The following is a 17,180-nucleotide window of genomic DNA, read 5'->3' as shown; positions in this document are numbered from 1 at the left end:
TCACCAAATGGAGCACTCTAAACTAGTGATGTTCGATTCGTGAACGAATCGTTCAATACTCGAGAATCACTTTACTGACTCGTGAATCATGATTCACAAGCCCAACTGACTCACTGACTCATCCCTGTTTCTGTTAGCAAACTAATTTGCTTAGTAGAAATATATCTAGCTTATAATTAAAATTGCGGGGGGGAAGAAAACAACAGCCAGTTTCTTAACAAAAGCATTTCTGCTCTGAACTGGAAGAAAAAACCCTGAGTAGAAGCTCACATCAAGAAAATAGCTCCTCGGTTCACAGTAGCATCGCTCTGCTAACATGCTAACAACACATTTGAGCTACTCACCTCCTCCCTTCCTGTGCTGAATCGTAAGCTTAAGCAAATCACTCAGGACTCGCTCACCCCCTCCCTCCTGTGCTGAATCATAGAGCGAGCGAACGAATCACTCACTCACTCACCCCCTCCCTCCTGGCTCACAGCTTCTTCTTCTTCTTGGTTGGCAACCAATGTTAAGGCGCATTACCGCCCCCTGGCTCACAGCTCAGTGGACATTTAGATGAGAAAATATATATTTAACACATTTAAGGAAAATACTAATAAAATAAAAATAAACAAAATAAATGTTTATTAAGCAATTTTGATAGGAAATTGCTTAATTTTAGAAATGTTTTTGCTCTTTTATGCTCCATAAAATAGTTGGGTTGTTTTTTAGAATCATTCATCTTAGCAGTGGGATTTACATGAAAAGAGAGACAAATTAAGTTTGAGTGAAAATGTAAATTTTTTGCACTCTCTGGTCAACTGACTCAGTGAATCAAATGACTCAAAAAAACCGATTCACTTTGGTGAGCGACTCATTAAAATTCGATTCAGTAAAAAGAATCAAATTTACCATCACTACTCTACACCCTGCACTGGAAAAAATATCCCTTACTTCACCTGTGATCACACACTTTGGTTTTCCAGTGCAAAGGCAGCTGGCAGAGGAATGGCCAAGGAAAGGAAAGACCTCACTGAGCGAAAAAGATGAGGAAAGCTGGTGATGATTCAGTGCAGCTGGTCTCAGGGGATGAAGAAAAAGCCTGATCAACTTAGCAAGGTGAGTTTAATGTTATGATTTATTTTATTTTTTGATGGTATGTTCAATGTATGTTACTTGAATTATACAATGCTCAAGTCATTTTCCACCTCAAGTTTCTCAATATTAAACCTTGTAGTAGGGGTGGGCGATAGAAACGATATAAATTTGGCCAACGATAGCGACTTTGACGCTCTATCCGATAGCGCATGTTGATGATGTCATCAAGCTGCGCCTGTTTTGGTCGAAAGCATAGCTGCAGCTAAAACCATTATCATCTGCAAATTATGCTGGGCGACAGTCATAGCAAAGAGATGAAGCACTTTTGAAATATGGGGAAAGCCAAAAACTGCGCTTCCTCCACTTCCGTAACATTGATTCATTAATGTTGAATTGTCTCGCAGCTGTTCTGTTCCCATGTTGTTGCAGTATATTAATGACTAACCTCGTATTGTGGATGAATAATCTCAGTTGTTCTCCTGACTGAAGTTTGGCCCGTGTACAGCATCCTGCTATGCGATTGCATTTGTACCTGACCACCAGAATCCCTCACGTTAACTTTTATCGAGTGGAAAAAAGTTGGCGTTCATCCTCCAGCTTCACTGTGCTAATGTTATGCTAACATAGCTGTGTCGCTAGCAATCACGTAGCACATCATTATATAGCAGGTAGTCCAACTTCAGTAACCCTGCAAACGCCACTGCTGTTTAGTTTTCTGTCTTCATTTATGTTGGAAGTGATAGCAGAGCTGTACGTTTTAATTAGCTTCAAAAATCTCTGTCAGAACATGCTATGAAATGTTTAGGTGTAAACTAGCGAGCTAACTTCCTGTTAACTTCTAACTCCTTTAAATTTAATAAATTCTGTTTTCATGGATGCCTGGATGTTAAACTTAATTGTTACACCCGATAAAGCAGCAACGCTGATGATTTTATTAAAGATGGAAGAATTTAGACCGTTTTTAACTCTCAGTGTTCGTTTGACTTTGGGACCTGAAGAGGAAGGAGTTTTGGACCCTGATTACTCCACGAAGCTCCTCACTACAGCAGCCGTAATGCTCTGACGATCCATCAAGCAGTGCGGCTTGCCAAAGTTGTACTAAAACATTTTTAACAGATTTCTGCACGCAGAAATCGGTTCGTGGTCAGTAAGCACAACCAGAATCCATACATAAGGCGCACTCTCGATTTTTGAGAAAATGAAAGGATTTTTTGTGTGGTTATACAGAAGAAAAGAATATATATCGTGATATATATCGTTACCGCACATGCTTGAAATTATATCGCCCAGCCCTACCTTGTAGCTTTATTTATTTTATTTTTGGCTTAAAAGTAAACAAGAGCAACAAAAAAACCCTAACTTTTAACTTTTAAACATAAATTCATGTGAAAACAACAGCCATTCCGTTAACCTGATTACAGTCTTACTTTGTTAAATATAGTGAAACTGTATAAAATAATACGGTATCATACCTAAAAAGTTGAATATTACGGTAAAATACTGGCAGCTGTGGTTGCCAGAATTTCACCGTGGAAAATATAGTGATAATGCAGAATACATAACGGTATATTTGTTGATAAATGTAAAATTCACAGTGAACTTTGGTTTTTGTACAATTATTACATTGAAATAAAAAACTATTATAAAGTAAACCAGTTTAAATACATTTTAATAAGCTTGTTTACCGTCTCCTATTGACAAAGCACAGAAGAACTGTATAATACAAAACATGCCTTTTTATTCAAAAGTTCATATTTACACGAAATTATTGGCAGCTGTTGCAGCCAGAATGTGGTCTAAAAAGATTAAGGTCCAACAAATGAGGTAATAAACACAATAGGGCTAATAGGCATAAAACTTACATTCTTTGACTTTTTGTCATAATTTGCTAGAAACATTAATAAAAACCAGTAGAGACAATGATTAAATTAAACAGTTAATATCCATCCATCCGCTTATCCTTTTTCAGGGTTGTGCTGGAGCCAATCCCAGCTTTCATAGGGCGAGAGGCGGAGTGCACCCTGGACAGGCTGCCAGTCTGTCACAGGGCTAACACACAGGGACAGACAACCATTCGCACTCACATTTACACCTATGCAATTTGGATTAATCAATTAACCATGCAAACACCACAAAGAAAGACCCCGGCCTGATGGTGGAATTGAACTCAGGACCTTCTTGCTGTGCAGCAACAGTGCTAACCACCGTGCCACCATGCTGCCCTAAACAGTTTATATTTAATAATCAAATTAATGACTAAAAAGGCACTGATCTAATTAATATCAAACTTAATACAACCAAAAACAAATAAGTACATAATAAACAGTCAAACAAAATTTAAAACACTTGATACTTGCAGTGGTTGGCAAAGTTTCTTTTTCTCCAGATTGATAGTAGAGGGCTTTCAAAACAGTCTCTGACGGTGTCTGAGGAACTGGAACAGGTTTTGGATCCAATGTGCTGGAGCACTTGCATGTTGTTCTTCAGATGCTCGGTGTACATTAGCGTTCTTTCCTTGCAGTCTGAAAGCAAATACAAAGCACAATAAAGCAAACTGCCCATTTCAAAAGCAAATATACAATCTTACATCTAATAGAGCTGACACAATTAATCGTGTAATGATTTACAATTGTGATGCATTGCAATGCGGACATAAAGCATTCTTAATCCATTCAGAAGAAACTAATTGATTATTAAATACGGCCCCGATCAAAAGTTTAAGACCACTTGAAAAATGGCAAAAAAATCATCTTTTGCATGGCTGGATCTTAACAAGGTTCCAACAACATGCAACAAGCAGAAATGGGAGTGAGACAAAACATTTAACTTACATTTCACAAACTTAAACTGGGACAGGCTGTTTTACAGCTGATCAAATGTTTAGGACCACTTGCCTTTAAAAGGCCAAATCTGTGCAAAACTGTGGATTCATTGTCATTTTCTGTCAGGTAGTCAGACTGTCAGGATGTTCTGATGGCAAAAGCAAAGAAAAATTTCCTTTTTGAACATGGTCGACTTGTTGAACTGCATAAGTAGGGTCGCTCACAGCGCGCCATCGCTGCTGAGGTGGGATGCATTTAAGACGGTCATTTCCTAACTAATCCCGGGGGTTATGGAACAAAAACGTGAAGTGGAAGACCTAAAAAATCCTCAACCCAAATTAAGGCCATTAGTGGTGAAGAGCTTCAAAAAAAAATTCTCTGATGAGAAAAAAATATAACCTTTTTTTTTCGCCTGTAAAAAAATGCAACCTTGATGGTCCTGATGGCTTCCAACCTTACTGGCATGACAAGCACATCCCACCTGAGATGTTTTCTACACCCTACAGACGAGGGGGTGCCACAATGGTTGGGGAGATGCTTTTTCCTTCAGTGGAACAATGGAGCTTCAGGAGGTGCAGGAGTGTCCAAAGGCTGCTGGCTATGTCCAGATGATACAGAGAGCATTCCTCATGACTGAGGGCCCTCATCTGTGTGGTAACGACTGGGTGTTTCAACAGGACAACGCTACGGTACACAATGCCCGTAGGACAAGGGACTTCTTCCAGGAGAATAACATCACTCTTTTGGACCATCCTGCGTCTTTCCCTGATCTAAATCCAACTGAGAATGGACAACAGTTCCAGACAGTAGACACCCTTCGTGTGGCCGTCTTCACCACTTGGAGAAATGTTCCCACTCACCTCATGGAAACGCTTGCATGAAGTGATCAACAATAACAGCGGACCAAATAATTATTGAGTTCACGTTTGGAACTTTCTGTTTTGGGGGTTTACCCATGTTTTTTGGAGGTGTGGTCCTAAACTTTTGATCAGCTGTAAAACAGCCTGTTTCAGTTTAAGCGTTGTTTTTAATAAATTGCATGCTCAAAAAATGTTTTGCCTTACTCCTGTTTCTTCTTGTTGCATGCATGTTGAAGCTTTACTTGGAACCTTGTTAAGATCCAACCATGCAAAATATGATTTTTTGCCATTTTTCAAATGATCTAAAACTTTTGATCAGGACTGCTGTTATTTTTAGGTTGTACAATTTGTTTTCGTCAGCCACATACATCACAGTGGACCAACACGTGCAGCCTGTGTTCAGACAAGTTTTGAGCAATAAAAAAAAGTAGCTTATATGTAACCTCCTTTATTTGTTGATGAAAAGAAAAAACTGAAATGAAGTTATCATGATGCATTGGGAAAAATATATATTTTTCGGGGCAAAATGTCTTTAGTTTTCTAATAAAATCTCTGTTACTGAGCCTCACAGGTCCTTTTCTTCTGCTGTTGTGCATCACATGCCAGCAGTGCCTTCGCACATGCGCGATTTATTTGCAGTCTGGATGCAGTGGGGTAAAAGTCATCTGTTCCATCTTCCACTCTGTCACCAATTATGAGAGGCAACAGCCTTAAAAAGTTCCAGTTTTGTTTGTGCTGAGAATTTGTTGAGGACTGACCTCACACGGCTTTGAAGAGGTACCAGAGTCAGAGTATTTAAACTGTTTAATGCTCCAATTCAGAATGGAGTAGGCGAACCATTCTTTTTCTTCACAAAAAAATTTAAGAAACAGCACAACATCATATGACAAAATGCCATAAAAATCTTGTGTCCTAATCAAAATGGCAAACCTGGCTGACAGATGTGAAAATATTTTAAACAGTTGAAAACTGACTCAAACTTTACTCCTCCTATATCTGGTGTACCTTCAGTCTTGAGGTGTTCAGCAGGAGAGTTGTACATCTCTGTGGTGCATTCTGCTCCACACTGATTTGGACCACCCTGAAAAACAGATTGCATCATTAAACAATATCTACAGAAATGATGTGTACGACTAAAGCAGAAGCCACCAGTGCAATGTGAGCCCAAAACATGGTCCCTTTAACTACAGTTTTATCTATTTATTTCCATAACCTAAAGGATTAACAACTTTGAAGGCATCTTGGTATAGCAGTAGTTTGAAACATAATGGATTTTGGTTTAAAAAAAAAAAAAAAAGAACTACTTTGAATATCTTACCATCTCTAATGTCACACAGTACATCTGATGAAGACTCAGCTGATTGCTCACCTGTTACACATATGTGGATCCCTTGACCGCCTCACAAAGCTTGGAAATACCCTCATCAGATAATGTTGTTTCAGTTTTAAGACATGTAGTGAACTTATTCAGAGTATATGACTGACCCAACTCATATATTTTTTTAAAATTTCCTCATCGATCTTTTATTCTAATAAACCCGAATTACGGGAACACCTTTAGATCTGTTCAGTTTTATTTATTTTATTTTAATTTTATTTTCATTTAGCACCGCTTAACTGTCAAAAACTCATCTCTATTGCTTCAAATTGCAAGGTAGAGGTCCTACAGTGTTAATCTAGGATAAATGTTGTCTCGGCTTCATTGATGACATAAATGCCATTTGGTATTTGGCCAGAAGTGACTCTAGACATGATTCGACAGACAAGAATTTAAACCACAACTTAACAATTTGGCTGATGCAAAGAACCACGAGGCAGTGATTCCAGCTTAAATGTATTCTGGATATTGTTAAATATTCTTACATTTTTTGTTAATGTTTGCCAGGTATCCTGTTTAATAGTCCCTTTTCCCCTGTGTGTTTTGTTCAGTTTTGGTTCCCCTGTCTCTTTAATCTGTGATTAGTTTCAGCTGTCTTCCCACCTGTTGTTCCATTGCCAGCTACATCTGTGTCAGTCTCCCTTTATCCTTTGTTGTGTGTTTTGAGGCCTATGTTCACCTCCAAAACCCAATAGAGAAGCCTCTGTTTCACAACCAGTAGATTAGAAGCTTTTATATGGTATTTAATTTTTAAATGAACAATTTTATTCTGAATAAACATGAAAAAGATTATTGTTTCATTGTATTTAAGTAACTATCATGGTCCTGAGTCTGCACACGCAGTGGTTTTGTTTTGATTATTTTTCTCGTGTTCTAGTTTTATTCTGATTTTGTATTCTGTCTGGAAACTTCCTGTTTTACTTTGTAGATCCGTGTGTGACTTAACTGTGTTTAGCTTGTGTTTCCCCGTCATCTTGTGATTAGGATCAGCTGTGCTTCCCCCCTCTGTGTCATTTCCTAATTACCTTGTGTGTGTGTGTGTGTGTGTGTGTGTGTGTATAGCCTGGGTGTCGGTCTGTGCTCATCGCCGGTTCGTCTGTGTTATTTTAGTGTTTCTCCGTGTCTCTCTGTTTTCTGTTTCTCGCCTCATGTCTTCCCTTTGTGTTATGTTTTTAGGTCAGCTTACTGGCTTTCCCAGTTCAGTTTACTTTGTAATTCTCATCACTGCTTTGTGTCTGCAACTTGAGTCCTCCTTCTGCAAACAGCTATCCCAGCCGTGACAAACTCCTTAAAACGCATATATTTGTATATGAAAAAAAAAAATAGCCTCCTGAGATTCTACGCCCTCAAAAATAATACATTTGGACTTTTCTTCACCATATTCACTCAATAACATTTTAATTAATTTAGGGTTTTTTGTTTGCATTTTATTAAACAATAAAGGTTTCATTGTTTGCATGTTTTTTAAACACATGTATTTAACAAAGTAACAAGTTCCTGTTCAAAAATAAAGATTCATTTTTAGCATAATGAAGACAGCTGCACTCTGCAGCCTGGCGTGGGCTGAAACACAATGCTAGGTTACTGTTGTTATTTAATGGTCCATTTGGTGCCAAATTCAGGATGTAGAAGTTACAGCTTCAACCACTAGTAAAGCTTTCACTTGCTCCTAGCAAGTTTCTAAAACTTTGTGCCCCCCCTATTCCCTTGATTATGAGCCTTTACTACGTGTTTACAGTAATCTAAAAAAAACTCATTTCTAAGCTGTTTAGAGACTACCTACACTACATGTATATTTGAACTGAAACCTGTTTCAAAGATGGATTTTCCTCCTTAAATCTTCATATAAACTGAAACTTGTGTTGACTAGTAAATTTAAACGATTAACTAAATTTCCTTCTCAGCTTGCTGTCTCATATCTGCTGGCATCTAGACCTCAGCGCTGCACTTGCCCACAGTCATTCAGAAATTGGCCAATTCTTGTGTGGAAATCCATAAATCTCTGACATAATGAATGAATTAATCCTTGTTTCTCTATCACTGGTGAATTCTTGAATAAGTGCATTTATTTCATGATTTTTTCAGCATTATAATGGCTGTGAATGCTCCATATTTTCTAGAAGGAGTAAAGCTTACATATAACACCAGTTAGTAATCATTACAGTGGAAATGCAGTCAATTTTCTTTTTGCTAAATAACTCCAGTATTGATCCAGTATTGACCCATTAAATTCTTTATATATTAACACTTCAACGGTGCAGCGACTGGTAGCTCTATCTGTTAGCATTAGCATTTGCTCATAAACATACACTTGCTTCCATCAAACTGATGGATTGTCACAATTTCAATTAAGAAGATCAAATTACATTTTTATGAAACTTCCTCTGCACACGTATCATACTTTGCTTGTGACAGTCATGTGTTGAATTTTGTAAATGTGGGAGATTGTACTAATAAATAACATTGGATGAATTAAATTACAGCACACTATAACTGTAGGTTTTGCTTAGGATTGTAACCCGAGTGATGCATAAATTGTTAACGACACAAGACACACAACCTGAGGGGTAGAATTACCCGGGGCATAGTACAGGCCCCTTTCATTTCACAGGCCCTGTTCTTACCAGGCACATCACAGCCTGATGTTTGTGAGTGGGAACCGTTTCAATAAGGACAAGTTTTAAAGACAGGCCGTAATGTCGATACCGTCATTTGAGTCCCTCTGCTTAAAAGACGATGACAACTGTCCATCCCCAACTGATCTCGACAGCTTTGGCGATGAGTTTGACAAAGACTTGGAATCAGATGGTGAGCATATTAAATTCAATCATGGAATAATCCTTGAGGTTCTTGTTTAAATACTAAGTAATTTAGTAGTCATTACTATAAATCTATACATTGGTTATATTAATTTATGACTTTTATAATATGCAGGAAATAAGATCAACAAGGAGATGGACACTGCTGAGGTGTACATGCAGGCCTGCAAGCTGGTAGGTGTGGTGCCGGTCTCTTACTTTATTCGAAACCTTGACTCTCCAGCTGTGACACTCTCCCACCATGGGCTCGGACCTTTGGGATGCAAGGCACTTGCTATTGCTTTAGTGGTATGTTTAAAATCTAAGAGCTGTTAATCAATGAGGCACTTTTAAATAGAAAACTGATGATCAGGTTTTATTTAGACTGATACACAAATAAGCGCCCTGGCACTGGCAGACAATTCAATTCAAGCTGAGGGAGCCAAATACCTCATGGAGACGTTGAGGGCTAATTTCACCATTCAGCACCTGGTATGTAAGACTGCAGGTTGACCACTGGAGGGCACAAGTGTATTTCAGGTCTAAATCTGAGAGCTCTACATCAAGTTTGGTTTTAATAATACATTTTTTGCAGGATATATCCCACAACCATCTGAAATCTGCTGGGGCTGAGTATGTGGCTAAAATGTTGCTGGACAGCATTTCGTTAAAATCTGTGAAGCTTTCAGGTAATATGCACGTGACAATGCATTTAACTTGTCAGATGTTACGTGACAGATGACTGGCATCACAAACAGTCAGCTTACATTTGTTGTGTCGGGGTTGCCTTTTTCCTGACAGGTTAGTCGAGGTTAGTTTCTGATTGGTTTGTCTATTTAACAGCGATAATTATTGTGATCTTTTTTTTTCATGATTGTTTTGAATGCATTTTCTTCCCTGCAGGGAATGGATTTACTGATGATGATGCTAAATATTTTGCAGATGCTCTGTCAGTAAGTTATCAGTTATGTCCTGCTTTTTCACACATAACAACCCATTTTAGTCATTTCTATATTCATAAATTGTTCTTTTGCTACTTGCACCTGTCACATATTGTTACATTCAGACCAATTCCAGGATAAAGGTACTGGATCTGAGCCATAATGAGTTTTGTGGAAAAGGAGGGGAGCATTTGGGACAGCTGCTGGGTATGGTAAAACGTCTTAATAGGTCTAAGACTAGTTCTTAATAGCAGTATAGATGTATTCTTTCACTGACTTGGCTTTCTTATTTCTACAGCAAACAATGAGGGCCTGGAGGTGCTGGACCTCAGCTGGAATCATCTAAGAATGAAAGGGGCTGTGGCTTTTTGCGCTGGGTTAAAAGTAGGGCTGATTAACAAAATTTGTTAGTTACTCTGTGTGCAGCATTTCATCACAGTCTTCCCATTTAGGTGAATATGATGTTAAAGCACCTTGACTTATCGTGGAACGGTTTTGGGAACGAAGGTGCTCTGGCAATGGGAGAAGCCCTCAAATTCAACACCACCCTGGTGCATCTCAACCTCAACAATAACCGCCTGACCAATGAAGGCGCCAGCATGCTGTGCAGGGGTCTTGAATTCAATGACACACTCAGAGTCCTGACGGTGGGTGGATGAAATTGCATTAGGGTAACGTATATCACAGTCATGGCTTCAAGTGAAATATCGGATAATGTCTTCTATTTCTTTAGTTGGCTTATAACTCTTTGACAGTAGAGGGCGCACTGGCTCTAGTCAACGTGGTGAAGAACTCACCTAAAACTGCCTTGGAGGAGATCAACATATGTGTGAGTGGCTGTGCATCCTGCTCTGCTCCATGTCATGACAGATTACCACAGGCTGTAGGGACAGTGCATCCACAAATCAAATTTACATATTGTTCTGCTGGCCTGTAGTCGGATTTATCCATGTGAATTGTTCTGGTGCAAATGTCCCAGTTCTTGAGTTATTGGTTGTAGAGATGTGTCTACATTTAATAGAAATTGACTTGTGATGCTCAAAGCACTCAAATAATACATCTGAAAAACCCACAGTTATGTTTCTTTCCGCAGATCAAGACCCAATTAGAGCCGAGCAATTCTTGAGCAATTCAGAGCAATTCTTGCACGACGTCCTTTTTTCTTTCTACCAAACGACATAATCTAATGTAGACATGCAGCTGGTTGATATTACACCATAGCAGAAAGCATTATCAGCGTTTACATCCTGCCAAGCTGTCACAATCACCAGGTTCTCGTCATGGGTAAATGCACACTTCCTTCTGTACAGTTATGCAGTCAGCAGGTGTTGTTTTATGGAGAAAAAATAGTAATGAAACTGCTCACAACCAGGTCATTTCTGGAAATATTCAGTGCCACTGAAACTGAGCAACTCTCATCTAAAAAGTCTATACAGAGAAACTGCACTACAGGCCAGATTTAAACATATGTAATTATAAGGGGAACTTTCTCTTTAAGCAACTCCTTTTTGCTCTGATTTCAGTTCAATTTTGTGTTCATATTAAGTCAAAGTTGTAATTTTTTCCTTTTTTTTGACATAGGAAGCAAAATGTGTGTGTGTGTATATCATGTTGTCTTTTATCTGAACAGAATGTGCTGGTAAATGAGCACTTTGTGCATCTATTGGAGGTGACGTGTCAGGAGCATCCTGGTCTGGATGTACAGTATGGAGGCGTAGGAGGCTTCATGGCTAAGAAGCCACCAAAACGTGTTGATCCAATGAAAGTCATTCAGGTCTGTCTCAGTTGGTCGAATGAGCATCTGACACATACTGCATGAATTTTATTGTGAAAATATACACAATATATCTTTATTTTTATTCTTTCTTTCTTTATTCAGAGTATATTTGCTGTTCTGATGTTTACTTATTTTGTTGGTCTGCATTTAATTATTGTCAAAATCACTTCTACCAATGCTTCTGAAGGATTATCTGGACCAGCGGAAACTGCGGCTGTGGGATTTCTTTCGAAACATCGATAAAGATGGCATCATGAGAGTGTCTGTTACTGACTTCAGGAAAGCAGTTCAGGTTTTCCAAACAAACTGTGATACTGTATATGGAGCCGTGTAGAGTCAGTGCATTTCACTGAGAGTTTACTGTGATAAAGAGAGCAACTATGAAACTGATTCCCTTTTCCTCTTTTGTGTGAAACTGTAAGCAATCAAGCATTCCCTTGGACCGATACCAGATTGAGGAGCTGATTCAGAGACTTGATCGGGACAGGACAGGAATGGTGGACTACAGGTGAGCATTTCCCATACTGACTAAATATACTCACATCTGACGCTTCAATATTTACGTTACAAGGTGGAGCTTTGGCGTGTTAAAGCTTATCATTTTAACATTTTGATTGTTTTTATCTCTCGTTTACTGATAGTACAGCTGGGCATAGAGTGTCTTAGTTATGACCTGGGAATTTGCCCAGATCTTAAGTTCAACTGACCCTATCAAAACTAAGAGTAGCTGAAAACCTCTTCAAGCCTGAAAAGTTCACTCACTTGCGGCAGAAGTCTATTTGACTGGTATATTAGGATATTGGGTTGTCTCTCGCACTGGTAAAAGCTTTTTCCAAATATTCACAGATCTACTGTATATATAATTTACTACAGAAGTTGTTTTTTCTTTTTTGCAAATCTGCCTGAAAAGAAATCTGATCACATTTTTTAAGTAATCCTACTAACAGACAAACAGACAGACACACCAAACTAATCGCAGAAGCTCCACTGAAGTAGTGATAGTGTTATATATGTATAGTTATGTATAGCACAGAGAGAATCATAAGCTAAGAATAACTTGTATGGGAGCTTTTCTTCCACAGTTTGGATAAAAACACATGTTAAAGAAGTCCACGTAGCTCAACATGCAAACAGATGGTAAACCATGTGGTCTATACATTCATATTTTTATATAGGTGTTTTATAAACTACATGAAAAGTAATGATCATAGGTTTAAGAAAAAGCTAACCCTTTTCCGCAGTTGTTTAAAGCAGACCACAGATTCAGCCATCCTGACAGGCTGAGGGAGGTTGCACCAACGTTTAGAAGCTACAGTCTCAAAAACATGATCGCCTCTAGATTTAAATATGAGCATAAAATATATAAATATGGCAATTATAAGACCCTGATCATATGATCAGGGAGGTTACTGCTGGAATAAGGTTAAAGCAGATCCTCATGCATACAGAAGCCTGGGTATGATGGGCTTTATACTGTATGTAATTCATCTGGGGTACAGTGAACGTGCAAAAATTCCACACACAGGTGGGTTCAAACTAGGACCATCATGCAGTGTTAACCACTGCCTCATTGTTCTGCCACACTGCACATAGATAAATACCAACATTTTGAAATTAACTCTAACTCAGCCAGTGGAATGAGAAGCTGTCAGGTCCGAACACAAGAACCCAGTTGTCGAGATTGAAATTGAGAGAATATTAAGGACACCCAAGCAGTAATTGTAGTGACGTTGTTAGTGAGGTAGGAGAGGCTGTTCAAGTTGTTAGGCTTCACAGAAAAGTGCAGTTGTGGAGAGACAGGTAGATAATTGGTTGGCGTATGAATCTAAAAGCAGTCAGTGATGTTTATACTATAATCTGACCATTCTGTGCAGGGGACTGGCAGATACAAGGAAACAAATGATGAGGGATCACCGCCGCCAGCTTAGGAAATTTGAGTCCCGTCAGAAGAAAGAGAAGCAGAAGAGTGACCGCATTCTCAAAACCTTCCAAAGTGCTGTGGAGGCGGTGACACCTCACAGCTCCATAGTCATGTCTCCAGGAGGTGCCAAAGAAGACTCGAATGGCCCTCAACACTTTTCCGCCACCCCTCTCAGCTCTTGGCACCACATTGTCATGTCCAACAGCAGCCGCTACTCTGTCACTAACATGAGCAACATCCACCTGCCCATGTTAAGAGGCGCCACGCCTTACCGTCCCACCAGCTCCTCCGGGATGCGTTCGTACTCCCAGCCAAACCTGTCGGCCGATTCCCCTCGCTCTGCTCCAGACAAGTCCATCTCTGCTCAGGGCGTTCGCTCAGATCCAGAGATGAGCCACAGCAAGCTAAGCCCCACTGCTAACAGCCTGACGAGATCCAGGCCCGCTCTCAATGTAAAGCAGTCAGAGGGTAAAAGTAAAGTCAAAGCCAAGAAAATGAAGAAAAAGAAACCGAAGAAGAATGCAGACAAAGCTTCAAAGAACCCTGCAGTAACGGTCAAGTGACATGAACACTGTATAATGCTGTATTACGTGATATATTATACATGTGATTTGTTTTTCCCTTGGTTATTATGTCATGCAATATTTTTAAATGAATAAATAACACATTTGATTATCAATCTTATCTAAAAATCTATATTTATTGCTTTAATAAGTTATCAGCGGTCATGTCTTCGCCACCTTGCAGTTAACGACACTGAGTGGGATGGGCCTTCTTCAGAAACATAATATTTCATCATGGTATTCGGGAATGGTGTTCTCATGCGAGCCCACACTCTTGAGGATAATTGTAAACAAACATCTGACGTTAATTTCTGTTTGCTGTAGATAAGAACGAGCATTATATCCTGGCATGTTCCTCAACTAATAATTCTGTGAACTGAGACAGGTGCTGTGTCCTCTGATATGATGGAGGAGGATCTATAAATTCAAATGATCCACCTATCTCAGTCATAACCACTCTGACTGCAGCAGAATGATCGTCACTCTGTATTTCTCAGCACTGCTGAGCTCCACGGTTGCCTGGGAGGTACGCATGGCATGAGGTAGATCAAGCGATTCATCTTTATTCTTTAAAGCTCCGTACACATTTAGGTGAGACGACTTCTTCCATCTAACTCTTTTTTAGGGAGTGAGGAGCGTGTGGAGTGAAGGGAATCCAAGAAATGAGTCCGGAGGTGGAGGTGGTGAAAGGTGCTCCTGTGACGCCTTCCTGCCCGGTTCAACTTTTCCTGTAGGTGATCTGGTGGTGATAGAGCAGACAGCAGTGGAGATCTCACATGAACTGGAGCTGGAAATGGGCAAGGTATTTAGTCACAAGGGAACGTGTGCATTAAAAGATTGCATAATTGTGACAAAAAACATTTTTGAATGTTTTTTTTCCCAATTAAATTTCAGCTGGGGGAATATGAAATCAAAGTGACAGAATATGAAGAAAAGATCGTAAAACTCACAGCAAAAATTGAAAAAATGGAGGAGAATCCTGATGGCTACAGTGAAAGTGAACAGAATGAGATAAAGATTGAGATTAAACAAGTGGAGGCCTTGATTGTAGACCTGCAGCTCTCCATCAACGGCTCCACTGCTGTCCTTAAATCCCTGCGTGTACAGGTATGTCCCGAGCTGAAGGTGTTTTAAAAGCCAGCAGAAGCAGTGGAGATCCATTGTGTTATCTTTCAGATTACAGTCATGGTGGAGACCCTGAACAGGCTGGAAAAGACCTACGACAAGAATTTAATTCTGGTGACACGCCGAGAATACCTTAAGGTGCAGCTGCAACTAGAGGAGTGTGAGAGACGTCACCAGGAGCTTTTCTACCCCAACATTGGTAAGCTCACTTATACCGTCATTCCAGTTGTAATCCCTGTTTTTGTGATTACAACCTAATTTTCGTCTCCTTCTGCAGGTTCATGTGCACACACTGGTATCACCAAGCTCAGCAAACCCATAGTAAGCCAACTGAATGCCCATCTAAATGCTGGCTACAAATTTGGTGGATGGGGGAAAGATTCAAAACCTATTCCAGACAGAGAGTCCATGTACTGGTACTCTGGGTATACAAGTGCCTCCATTATTGACATCAGGTTCTACACTAACTACAAGAACCTCATTTTAAGAAACCACTTTCAGCATCACAGCTTACAAACCAGCTGGCGTGGCACAGGAACCAATTTTATCTTCCGTGACAACACTCTGTATTATCAGATCAACAGCCCGTTTGGGTTAGCTAAACTGAATTTCACCACAATGGCATATGAGTCCAGGGTGATCCCCAAGGCTAGTTCAGGCTTCTCTTATGCATACTTTTCCAGTCAGAACTTTGACTTTGCTGCCGATGAGACGGGGCTGTGGGTGACCTATGCCACACAGCAGTCTGCCGGTCGGATGGTCATTGCTAAAATAAATGAGGCGTCTTTTGGGATAGAGGAGAAAATGGAGACTAGTATCTACAAGCCGGGTGTGAGCAATGCCTTCATGGTTTGTGGCACTTTGTATGCGGTCAGGACAATCGATACCATCACTGAAGAGATATTTTACAAGTACGACACTAAAACCAAAGAGGAAACTTACATCAGTATTCCCTTTGAGAGGTTCCAAGAGAAGTACTCAAACCTGCACTACAATCCCGCTGACCAGAAGCTCTACATGTACAATGATGGCTACTATGTCCAGTATCACCTGTGGTTTAACCACACAGCTGTGGCTACGACCACCACGGCGCCACAAGTTCTTTTAACCTAAATTGAAGATCTGATATTTTCTGAAGTATCACATCATATGAATGAGCCAACTATTGTCTCATCTTGTCGAGTAATGACCTCCTAATCCTTCTTGATTGTTAATAAATGATTTCAAGCATCACACAAGTGTCATGAGTGTCTTTTTTTGTGAACTTTGAAAACTAAAACAGAATTAAAATAAAAATGGTTCTTAATTGTACCTTCAAACACTTCTATTCTACTGTAGAGGTAATATCTGTTGTTTTAGTTAGTTTGCTAACTATTAATACAATATTTGTAATTATTATAACTTCCCTGACAAATCATTGATAGGCATGTCTACAAGAGTGTGAGTCCACGGTTTCAAAACCTATATTTTTATTGTAACACCTGTACTCATTTTCCTCAATCTTGCCTCAGATGTTTGCCCTCTATTCAGTAAAATTTAAAAAGATTAAAAACAAACAAACAAAAAAAAACTAACACTGAAACTGATCCAAACTCAACTAAACATTTTCCCACAATAAAAATGAAACTCAAATGTGGAAATCCACCCTGGAAATTGAAATTATGCAGAATTAGAAACAAAATGTCAAAATGAAATAAAAATAAAACTTCCTTGAACATACAAAACTATAACATCTGTGTTGACTGCAGTCATAAATGATCTAACTGAACCACTGTATGCATGTCTGCATTTAAAGTGCAATGGAATAATCATCCTGTATGTGCAGTAACTTGACTAAAAACTGCTACAGTCAGAGAATACATCCTACCCCATTTCCAATGATGATTCCTACACGGACTCCTCTCCCACGCCTCATCCC

The 17,180-nt window shown here is 39.4% G+C and overlaps 2 protein-coding genes across 3 annotated transcripts; both read left to right on the top strand.

The window, feature by feature from the left end:
- The first annotated feature begins 331 nt into the window (after positions 1-331).
- Positions 332-16,495, top strand: olfm4.1 (olfactomedin 4, tandem duplicate 1). Of its 2 annotated transcripts, none has more exons than XM_080294031.1 (6): positions 332-1,098; positions 14,635-14,663; positions 14,763-14,939; positions 15,032-15,244; positions 15,314-15,461; positions 15,540-16,495. In XM_080294031.1, the coding sequence occupies exons 3-6, from the start codon at positions 14,931-14,933 to the stop codon at positions 16,373-16,375; spliced, it is 1,206 nt and encodes a 401-aa protein (XP_080150157.1). In that variant the 5' UTR covers positions 332-1,098; positions 14,635-14,663; positions 14,763-14,930; the 3' UTR covers positions 16,376-16,495. The 2 variants fall into 2 exon arrangements, with proteins under 2 accessions (XP_080150157.1, XP_026007863.1); XM_026152078.2 differs by having other exon boundaries at positions 14,523-14,663.
- On the top strand, positions 8,834-14,472 carry lrrc74a (leucine rich repeat containing 74A). Its single transcript, XM_080293704.1, has 13 exons — positions 8,834-8,945; positions 9,072-9,244; positions 9,320-9,427; positions 9,531-9,624; positions 9,839-9,888; positions 10,002-10,083; positions 10,175-10,260; positions 10,329-10,523; positions 10,610-10,705; positions 11,507-11,650; positions 11,841-11,945; positions 12,076-12,161; positions 13,528-14,472. Exons 1-13 carry the CDS (start codon positions 8,834-8,836, stop codon positions 14,135-14,137), a joined length of 1,941 nt encoding a protein of 646 aa, XP_080149830.1. The 3' UTR covers positions 14,138-14,472.
- Positions 16,496-17,180: the final 685 nt, after the last annotated feature.

The sequence above is a fragment of the Astatotilapia calliptera genome, chromosome 19, assembly GCF_964374335.1.
Source record: "Astatotilapia calliptera chromosome 19, fAstCal68.1, whole genome shotgun sequence".
Lineage (NCBI taxonomy): Eukaryota > Metazoa > Chordata > Actinopteri > Cichliformes > Cichlidae > Astatotilapia > Astatotilapia calliptera.
Note: the sequence above shows the minus strand (reverse complement) of the source record. Positions and strands in the feature narration are given on the sequence as shown.